At 54.6% G+C, this 10976-nt stretch overlaps 1 protein-coding gene across 1 annotated transcript; it reads left to right on the top strand.

The window, feature by feature from the left end:
- Positions 1–626: 626 nt before the first annotated feature.
- On the top strand, positions 627–10765 carry Vps18 (VPS18 core subunit of CORVET and HOPS complexes). Its single transcript, XM_021640599.2, has 5 exons — positions 627–1029; positions 1987–2128; positions 5612–5703; positions 5811–7681; positions 9592–10765. The coding sequence occupies exons 1-5, from the start codon at positions 939–941 to the stop codon at positions 10315–10317; spliced, it is 2922 nt and encodes a 973-aa protein (XP_021496274.2). The 5' UTR covers positions 627–938; the 3' UTR covers positions 10318–10765.
- The last annotated feature ends 211 nt before the right edge of the window (positions 10766–10976 follow it).

Below are 10976 nucleotides of genomic sequence, written 5' to 3'. Positions count from 1 at the left end.
ATTTCTTTCTTCCTGCTTTGTTTTCTGAGGTCTCACCTTGTGGCCCAGGGTATCCTAAGTAATTCTCCTGCCTCAGTCTTCCTAATGCTGGAGATTACGTTTTGTGTGGTTTTCCTTTTGCAGTGATAGGGGGAAAAAAATCCAGTTTTTTTTTTTTTGTTGTTGTTGTTGTTTGTTTGTTTTGCACTTTGGGCAAGGGCTCTACCACTGAACCGCACTTCTGACCCATCCAGCTGCTTCCTCTGGAAGCTGGTGGGCCCCTAGAGATGAAGGAAGGGAAACTAAAACTGTTCCGCCCATGCTTGTCAAGGTGGACAGAGGCAGCAATTCGACTGAGAAACAGGAAGTGGTGCTGCGTCTGCAGCACAGGTGGCCTTTAAGCGACAATCTGAGGGAGGAGAGGGAGCCCAGCCTGGGCTTCAGGAAGCCTAGGATCCACGCCAGCCCGGCGCCGGACGCCAGACAAGTCCCGGGCTGCCCCCTAGCGTCAAGATGCGAAACTGCAGCAGGGTCGCCCGCGAGGGCTCCGCCCCCGCCGCCCCGAGTCTCCAACAGCGCCTCTTAGCGGAGGCTCCAACGCCCTGGGCTCCAGTCACCGCTCGCATCTGAGAACCCGGAAGCACGTCATAAGCACGCGCCGCGGGGGAGGGAGTCAGCTGAGCTGCCTGGGCGAGGTTGTGATCACCTGGGATCTGCTAAGGGCAACCTGTAATCTCTAGGGGCTGGAGCTGGGGCGCACAGCTGCGCCACCTTCTACCGGGTTCTCCCGGATCGTCTCGTCCTACGCAGCGACAGCGAGAAGGGCCTCATAATTTGTAAAGGGTTCTCAGGGATCTGTCAGACGCCGGGGCATCACAGCTTGCAAAGCCAGGACGACAGGGGTCCCAGTTGTGACCCCCCCCCCAGGCCCCAGACCAAAGGCCCGGAGGTCGAGTACCATGGCGTCCATCCTGGATGAGTATGAGGACTCGTTGTCCCGCCCGGCCGTCTTGCAGAGCGGTTGCCCTAGCGTGGGCATCCCCCATTCTGGTAAATTAGAAGAGGCCGCCGCTGCTCTCTTCCGTTCTGTTATGGTCTGCGGGGGTGGGTGGCTCAAGAGCTTGCGGCGTGCGTTTAGGAGCGAAGCCTCAGGCCTCCCTTCGTCCCTAGCATGTCAGTAGTTGAAGTCTGGAAGAGCCATAGTGACCTAGTCCCTACCACTAAGGTCCTTCAAAAGAGGGAACTAAGGCTCCGATAAGGAAGTACTTGCCTTACCGGGCTGCAGTTGGGCTCCTGGGAGAACTGCAAACAGGGTCCACGCTTCTCTTCATGTCTGGTTCTGTATTTTCCCCCCACCTAGGAGGGAGGGTGGAACGTGAATGTTCTCGGGGAAGGGGGTTCAATCCTAAAGGGAATTTCGTCAGTGAACAGGGAAGATGGAGGTGATTGGGCCTGGGTAAAGCTGGCTGCAGGTTAGAGTGCAGGTGTCATTTTTAAGGAGAGTAGTGTGGAGGTGGCCCAGTACTGTGCTAAGATTGTGGGTGACTAGAGCTGCAATCTATGGACAGCACTTGGTGGGACCGGGTCCCCAGAACTTTCTACATATTATTACGCAGACACAGCGAGCGATGCTGTGTGGATGGGGAGGAAGGTGGTTCCCTTGGGATTGGTGGGCCAAAGACCAATAGGGAGAATGGCCAAAACACCTTTCCAAACCACCCTCTGTTAGCACTAGGAACAAGCACATCATAATCCAGCCGCATCTCAGGTTTAGGGAACCAGTTCCTCAGTACTGTCTCAAGTGTGAGAAGAGCCCAAGGGCCCTCCCTGTAAAGACAACCAGAAAGCTGGTTAATGTTGAACTCTTCATTAGCCAAGATCGAGTGGGTAGGCGTACACTTGGGAAATAGGAGAGTGTCGGATAACACTTTTGCTACTTCTGGTTTTCTGGGCTGCCCCACCCCCTTCCCTGGATGCCAGTTTGTTTTCTTCATTCCAAACCTCTAGGGTATGTAAATGCCCAGCTGGAGAAGGAAGTGCCTATCTTCACGAAGCAGCGGATTGACTTCACTCCCACAGAGCGCATCACAAGTCTTGTCGTTTCCTGCAATCAGCTCTGCATGAGCCTGGGCAAGGATACACTGCTCCGGTAATATTTCGGGGGGGACTTTTACCTAGCTGGGGTCTTTTCCCACACTTGGCAAGTGAAACAATAGACTTTTCAGGAGACGCGCTATTCCTTCCCGAAGAGATCAGAGAGACCTATGTTCAGATTCCAGCTATGCCATTTATCAGCTACAAGGTTTGGAACAAGTCAGTTGATCTTTCTGGCCTTTCAACAGCTAAAGGTGGTCTCAGCCCCCAGAGTTAGCCACATGGATCGTTGGAAATGTCTGGAATCCTGAAATGTACCCACCGGCTGGTGCTAGTGGGTGTGGCTCAGTGATAGAGTGCCTGGCTGAGGCCTTGGGTTTGATTCCCAGCATTGTAGATAAGTAAGGCCAGGGCTGGAACTCAGATGGGAATGTATTTGCAGAGTACATAGAGTTCTTGATTAAGAGACTCAGGCATAGCGGAAACTTCAGTGTGTGGCTCCAGCCTGTAATCTCAGCACTCAGGAGACTGACGCCGGAGGACTGGGAGCTAATGCTAATGAAGCCCCATCTCAGAAAACCAAAAAGCCAACAGAACAAGCCCCTTATCAACTAATAAGAGGACAGTTTATAAGCAAGGGGAAAATAAACCTTAAAGGCAGCGTGCCCAGAAAGAACCTGACGGAGGGGTTCAGCCAATAAAGCGCTTGCTTTGTAATCCTGAGAGCCCAAGTTCATACCCCCAGAACCCATAGAAAAAGCTGCCCTCTGGCAACGTGTGTGCAAGCGTGTAAGCCCAGCTCTGGAGTAGATCAAAGACAAGTGAATCCTGGGAACTTGCAGGCCAGCCAGCCTGGCCAAATTGGTGAGTTCCAGATTCAGTGGGAGTTCCTGTCCCGAAAAATAAGGTAGGCTGGATTGGTTTCCTAGCACCCATATTGAGTCTCACGACTGCCTATCAGTCCCGGTCTAGGGGATCCAGTGCCCTCCTCTAGGTGCACGTGCACACACACACACACACACACACACACACACTCTTTAGGTGTGGTAGAGCACATCTTTAATCCAAGCACTGGAATCAAGGATAGTTGTGAACTGCAGTGCAGGTCTTGGGAATTGAACCTGGGTCCTCTGCAAGAATAAGTATTCTTAGCACAGGTGGTGTTGGCTGTGCACGACTTTGATCCCGGTGCCCCAGACACAGAGGCAGAGGCAGGCGGATCTCTGTAAGTTTAAGGCCAGCCTGGTCTACAGGGTTCCAGGACAGCCAAGGCTATACAGAGAAACCCTGTCTCAGAAAAACCAAACAAACAAAAAGAATGTGTTCATAACCAATGAGCCATCTCTCCAGCCCCTTTAGTTTATATGTTTTCTTAAATTTTAAGTTATATTTACTAACTGATTTGTTCCCTCCTTCTAACACGTGGGACCCAGGGATCAAACTCAGGTATTAGGTATGATGATAAGCACCTTTACCTGAGGAATCATCTCACCAACCTCAGAAAAAATTTTTAAATGTATTATTATTCTGTATAAATAAAAGCCAGGTGGTGGTGGTGCACGCCTGTAATCTCAGCACTTGGAAGGCAGAGGCAGGTGGATCTCTGAGTTTGAGGCCAGCCTGGTCTACAAAGTGAGTCTAGGAGAGCCAAGGCTACACAGAAAAACCCTATCTCAAAAAAATATATATCTATCTTTTTTTTATGTATATGAATATACTGTCTTTGTGCATACCAGAAGAGGGCACCAGATCACATCATAGATGGCTGTGAGCCACCATGCTGCTGCTGGGAATTGAACTCAGTTCCTCTGGAAGAACAGCCAGTGTTCTTAACCACTGAGCCATCTCTCCAGCCCCTAGATCTGTCTTTATATATATCTCTATAAAGATGCTTTAGCTATTTATTTGAACTAAGATCTTTGTTCGTACTAGGAAAGCACTTCCATGCCCTCACATCTCCATCCCAGATAATCTTTGTGTGGATTTTGGTTAGGCTGTGACTCCCTCATCATCCATCTTGCCCTCATTAAGTTCTGGAACTACAGATGTGTCTCACCGGGCCCAGCACTGGTAAAAATTACCATCAGATTGGTAAAATTCAAATCTAGTAATCAACAGTGCTGGTAAAGGTACAGGAAAACGAACTACCAGGCCTGCCACACCGAGATCCTAGGTTTTATTTCTAGCGTCATAAGTACTATTAAAAAAAAAAATCAACTGCCATGTGGGGTGGTGCACACCTGCAAACTGCCGTCATTATTTGAAAAGGTAAGCTGGTAGTGTCTTGAAATTTCTAACCCTAACCCACCGAGCCATCTCCCCGGCCTCCTTTGGAAAGAATTCTCAAAGGACGCCGTTACTGAAACAAGACAGCTTTCAAAGTGACAGTGAAGACTGGGATGCCAGGTGAAACTCGGGTTTGGTATGTAGTAACTGCCAACCCCTCTGTCCTGATCCCTTCTGACCTTGGGGTAAGCCTGTGTGTCCTCCCAGGTGCACTGATGATGTCTTGAGCACAGGGAAGACATTGTTGTTCTCAGAGTGAAGTAGGGGAGTTCCTAGAGCTAAGCGTTCTTTTGAAGGTTTACTTTATTGTTTTTGAAATAGAAGGTGTGTTGATATGTGTGAGCGAGTGTAAGCACTGGTGGAGGCCTGAGGCATCAGATCCCCTGGGGTTGGAGTTAGAGGCAGTTGGGAGTCACCCAACCTTGGTGCTGGGAATTGAACTCTTGTCCGCTGCTTTTTTTTTTTTAAGATTTATTTATTATTTATACAGTGTTCTGACTGCATGTACACCTGCCCACCAGAAGAGGGCACCAGATCTCATTGTAAATGGTTGTGAGCCACCATGTGGTGCTGAGAATTGAACTCAGGACCTCTGGAAAAGCAGCCAGTGCTCTTAACCCTCCGAGCCATCTCTCCAGGCCTTGTTCTCTGCTCTTAACTGATAAGCCATCTCTCCAGCTCAGGCTGAGGATTCTTAAGTAGGATTCTGTATAAAGTTTACAGATCTTGAGATTGTATTAAGGATTATTTTGGGTTGGAGAGATGACTTAGGAGGCTCACCGCTCTTAGAGAGGACCTGAGTTCTCTTCCTGAACTCATGTCAGGCAGCTCCCAAGCCACCTGTAACTCCAGCTGCAGGAGCTGTGACTCCTGCTGCCCTCTGCAGGCACCCGCGTGCATGTGGCATGCATTCACATAGATACATGCACGTAGATAAAAGATTTTTTTTTCTTCTGTGTCTGTGTAGACTTAAGACTTTCAAGTCAGTGGTGTAAAAAGGAACTTCCCAGGTGCTGGGGAGATGGCTCAGGGGCAGGACCCAGCACCCACATGGCAGCCAACAGCTGTCCTTAACTCCAGCCCCAGGGGATCCAGTGCCCTCCTCTGGCTTCCACGACCTCCTGCACACACGTGGTGCACGTACATACATTTTCATGCGCCACACGCACACATTGAGAAAGTAAGTAAACAAATACTTCAAGAAGGGGGACCCCCCTTTCTGAGAGTGACACCCTGACTCTCGTCCTCACAGCATTGACTTGGGCAAGGCGAGTGAACCCAACCGTGTGGAACTGGGGCGCAAGGACGACGCCAAAGTCCACAAGATGTTCCTGGACCACACTGGTGAGTGGTGCTGGGTCCCTGCGGAGGGCGCCCGCCCGTGAGAATGCCCCGCCCGCGTGGGAGGGAGCAGCAATGCCCACTCAGGTGCCATTTTCCGTCCGCTGCAGGCTCTCACCTCCTGATTGCCCTGAGCACCACCGAGGTCCTTTACATGAACCGCAACGGACAGAAGGCCCGGCCGCTGGCACGCTGGAAGGGACAGCTGGTGGAGAGCGTAGGCTGGAACAAAGCGCTGGGCAACGAGAACAGCACCGGCCCCATCCTGGTCGGCACGGCGCAGGGACAGATCTTCGAGGCCGAGCTGTCCGCCAGCGAGGGGGGCCTCTTCGGCCAGGCGCCCGACCTCTACTTCCGTCCGCTGTACGTGTTAAATGAAGAGGGGGGCCCAGCCCCCGTGTGCTCCCTCGAGGCCGAGCGCGGCCCCGACGGCCGGGGCTTTGTCATCGCCACCACCCGGCAGCGCCTCTTCCAGTTCATAGGCCGAGCCGCGGACGACGCCGAGGCCCAGGGCTTCTCGGGCCTCTTCGCCGCCTACGCAGACCACCCACCGCCGTTCCGGGAGTTCCCGAGCAACCTGGGCTACAGCGAGCTGGCGCTCTACACCCCCAAGCTCCGCTCGGCGCCCCGCGCCTTCGCCTGGATGATGGGGGACGGCGTGCTGTACGGCGCCCTGGACTGCGGGCGCCCCGACTCCCTGCTGAGCGAGGAGCGGGTGTGGGAGTACCCGGCCGGGGTGGGGCCCGGGGCCAGCCCGCCCCTCGCCCTCGTCCTCACCCAGTTCCATTTCCTGCTGCTGCTGGCCGACCGGGTGGAGGCCGTGTGCACCCTGACGGGCCAGGTGGTGCTGCGGGACCACTTCCTGGAGAAGTTCGGACCCCTGCGGCACATGGCGAAGGACTGGTCCACGGGTCACCTGTGGGCCCACACGGAGCGCGCCGTCTTCCGCTACCACGTGCAGCGCGAGGCCCGGGACGTGTGGCGCACCTACCTGGACATGAACCGCTTTGACCTGGCCAAGGAGTACTGCCGGGAGCGGCCCGACTGCCTGGACACGGTCCTGGCCCGGGAGGCCGACTTCTGCTTCCGCCAGCACCGCTACCTGGAGAGCGCCCGCTGCTACGCCCTGACCCAGAGCTACTTCGAGGAGATCGCCCTCAAGTTTCTGGAAGCCCGGCAGGAGGAGGCGCTGGCCGAGTTCCTGCAGCGGAAACTGGCCAGCCTGAAGCCCACCGAGCGGACCCAGGCCACGCTGCTGACCACGTGGCTGACGGAGCTCTACCTGAGCCGCCTGGGTGCCCTGCAGGGCGACCCTGACGCTCTGAGTCTCTACCGAGATACCCGGGAGTGCTTCCGCACCTTTCTCAGCAGCCCTCGGCACAAAGAGTGGCTCTTCGCCAGCCGGGCCTCCATCCACGAGCTGCTGGCCAGCCACGGGGACACGGAGCACATGGTTTTCTTTGCGGTGATCCTGCAGGACTACGAACGGGTGGTGGCCTACCACTGCCAGCACGAGGCCTACGAGGAGGCCCTGGCAGTGCTTGCCCGCCACCGTGACCCCCAGCTCTTCTACAAATTCTCCCCCGTGCTCATCCGACACATCCCCCGCCAGCTGGTAGATGCCTGGATCGAGATGGGCAGCCGCCTGGACGCCCGGCAGCTCATCCCCGCCCTCGTGAACTATAGCCAGGGTGGGGAGGCCCAGCAGGTGAGCCAGGCCATCCGCTACATGGAATTCTGCGTGAACGTGCTTGGCGAGACGGAGCAGGCCATTCACAACTACCTGCTGTCGCTGTATGCCCGCGGCCAGCCGGCCTCGCTGCTGGCCTACCTGGAGCAAGCCGGGGCCAGCCCGCACCGCGTGCATTACGATCTCAAATACGCGCTCCGGCTCTGTGCCGAGCACGGCCACCACCGCGCTTGCGTCCACGTCTATAAGGTGCTGGAGCTGTATGAGGAGGCGGTGGACCTAGCCCTGCAGGTAAGTTCTTGACCTCATCCAGGAGAGGGGCCTGGAGAGGGTGAAAGATCGGGGGAGGTAAGGCTAGCCGCCTGCTGGCTTCTTGAGGAGACAAGGGCCGTACTGTAGAGGCTGAATACTCAGACTGTAGCTGGGCAGTGGTCCCGCCTCTCTCATCCCAGCGCTTGGGAGGCAGAGGCAGGCGGATCTCTGAGTTCCAGGCCAGCCTGGTCTGCAAAGCGAGTCCAGGACAACCAGGGCTACACAGAGAAACCCTGTCTCGAAAAACAAAAAACGAAAAAGAAGGAAAGCAAGCAAGCTCAGACTGAAAGCTCAGTGTCGGGTGCATGCGTGTTGCCTGTAATCCCTGTACTTGAGGGATTAAGGCAGAAAGATCATGAGTTTGAGGCAGATTTAGGCTACACAATGAATCCCGGTTTTTTAAAAACAAACAAAAGAATTAGTGAGGGAGGGAGAAAGAAAAAACACAGACTAGAACATCAGGGCTTGCGTGGTGGCCTCTCCAGCTTGCTGTGTGGCTTCAGGCTGGTTTCTGAGCCCTCTGTGTCTTCGATTATGTGGCCGAGATGCAGCTGGATGGCTCAGCAGATAGAAGCCAATGGCGGAAGGGGAGAGCTGACTGGGAAATTGTCCTGCCCTGCACACCGCACTCGGATCACACACCCACCCTCCCCCATAATTACAATAAGAGAAAAATAATTACAATATGTGAAGGTAATGTTAGGAGTATTTTTACTGTATCGTATGAAGTAGTTCTGTATAAATAAAGCATTCAGAAGCTGATTATAGTTGGCCACACAGGGAGTTCCAGGCCAGCCTGGGCTACAGAGTGAGACATTGTCCATATCAACAGGTCTGAAGAGCCGGCTCAGAGGCTTAGAGCAGTTGCTGTTCTTGCAGAGCACCTGGGTTTGATTCCCAGCCCTCACATGGTGCTTCCCAGCCACCTGTAACTCCCGTTCAAGAGGCTCTGATGACCTCTTCTGGCCTCCACAGGCACCAACAAATAAAATAAATGGTGCCTGATACACACGTTAGCAGACGAAGAGTCTAGGTTACATCTTTCAAACCATGACTGGCTGCAGGGAAGGGATATTTACTTATTTATTGGTGTGTGTCGCATCCACATGACATGTGTGTGCAGACGCACGTGTGGAAGTCAAAGGTCAGCATCTGCTGCGCTCAGGCGCCATTCTCTGCCTTATTCCTTGGAGGCAGGGTCTTTCTCTAGACCTGGAGTTTCTGGGCTTGGGCTGTACTGATAGCCCTCAAAGCCCACTGATCCTCCTGTCTCCACACTGGGGTTACAGGTCTGTGCAAGACTGTGTGTAACCACGTTATGTGGTTGCTGGCATCCGAACGTAAGACGTTGTTGTGCAGCAAGTGCCTTAGACCATGGAGCCATCCTCCTAGCCCTATTTGGGCTTTTGGAATAGGGTCTCGCTCTGTAGGCATTGCTATTGACACCAAACCGATCTGGAAATGAGTGTCCAGCCCGTGCTGGCCTCAGGCTGAGCCTTAACCCAGGATTTAGAACACCGCAGCAGGAGCTCAAACAGTTCCCAATGTGACTTGCTTTCCTTTTTGAGACAGGCTCTCCCATAGCCCAGGCTTGCTTCAAGCTTGGCAGCTTTCCTGTTTCTACCTCCAGAGAGCCAGGGTGATGGGCGTGTATCACCACCGAGCTTTAGGCCCTACCAGCTGATCTTTAAATTCACTAAGATTGGCTGCCTCAAACAGCCTTTCCATAGCAGTGAAGGGGCAAGCCCATACCGGTTTCTGCCGTGCCTCTTGCTACACGGGGCGCAAGCAGGATTCCCCAGGCCCAGCTTTCTGTGGCCATCTGTCTTTCCCTAGTCTGCCCATAGGTGGAGAGTGGCTTGACCCCGATACCCATGGTTTCCCCACAGGTGGATGTGGACCTGGCCAAGCAGTGTGCAGACTTGCCACAGGAGGATGAGGAACTGCGCAAGAAACTGTGGCTCAAGATCGCCCGGCACGTGGTGCAGGAGGAGGAAGACGTGCAGACAGCCATGGCATGCTTGGCCAGCTGTCCCTTGCTCAAGATTGAGGATGTGCTACCCTTCTTTCCTGACTTTGTCACGATCGACCACTTCAAGGAGGCAATCTGCAGTTCACTTAAGGCCTACAACCACCACATCCAGGAGCTGCAGCGGGAGATGGAGGAAGCCACGGCCAGTGCCCAGCGGATCCGACAAGACCTGCAGGAGCTGCGGGGACGCTATGGCACCGTGGAGCCCCAGGACAAATGCTCTACCTGTGACTTCCCTCTGCTCAACCGGCCCTTCTACCTCTTCCTCTGCGGCCACATGTTTCATGCCGACTGTCTCCTGCAGGCCGTGAGGCCCGGCCTCCCCGCCTACAAGCAGGCCCGGCTGGAGGAGCTGCAGCGCAAGCTCGGGGCTGCGCCTCCTCCAACCAAAGGCTCTGCCAAGGCCAAAGAGGCCGAAGCTGGGGCTGCAGCCGGGGGGCCCAGCCGGGAACAGCTCAAGGCTGACCTCGATGAACTGGTGGCCGCCGAGTGCGTGTACTGCGGGGAACTGATGATTCGCTCTATTGACCGGCCCTTCATTGACCCCCAGCGCTATGAGGACGAAAACCTCAGCTGGCAGTAGGAGGTTGTCCCCGCGTGGGTAGACAGGCAGGGATGCAGCTACCAGACTCTCCTGAGAAGGCCATACTCTGATTGGGTCCGGTCCCTAGGATTGCTGGGTCTCTGATTGCGGGGGTGATGGGTCCAAGCTTCTGCCCTGAGGCTTCAGGTGCCTCAGGCCTGCCTTAGAGCTGCTCATCCCCCCCCCCCAGGCGCCTGTGAGCCCGGAGAGGCCAGACATGATCCTTATACACACCTACGCACCCCTCATGTAACAGCACCCTTGTTCTTGTCATACCCCAACATGTCCACCTGGACTGAGTAGCCCTCCTCCCCTTGTCACTCAGTAGCCTCTGGACCATGCTCACGGGGCTCTGGGGCTCCAGTGTAGGAGTGCCCTGAGGCCAAGGGCAAGCCCAGTACAAGGGAAAATAGTGACAAGTGGAGAACATTAAATCGTCTTCACTACAGTGGTGGCTCTGGACCTGATGGCTTTGTATTGATGTCTAACAGGATATGATCCCAAGAAGGGCTGGGCTGCTACAAGGTCTCCCACGAGGGGTGTGGTAGCGCACACCTTTGATCCTGGCAAAGAGGCAGAAGCAGGCAGATCTTTATGCGTTCGAGGCCAGCCAAGGCTATGACCCCATCTCCAAAAGGAAAGAAAGAAAAACAGACCTC

Source organism: Meriones unguiculatus, chromosome 18 (genome assembly GCF_030254825.1).
Source record: "Meriones unguiculatus strain TT.TT164.6M chromosome 18, Bangor_MerUng_6.1, whole genome shotgun sequence".
Classification (NCBI taxonomy): Eukaryota; Metazoa; Chordata; class Mammalia; order Rodentia; family Muridae; genus Meriones; species Meriones unguiculatus.
Note: the sequence above shows the minus strand (reverse complement) of the source record. Positions and strands in the feature narration are given on the sequence as shown.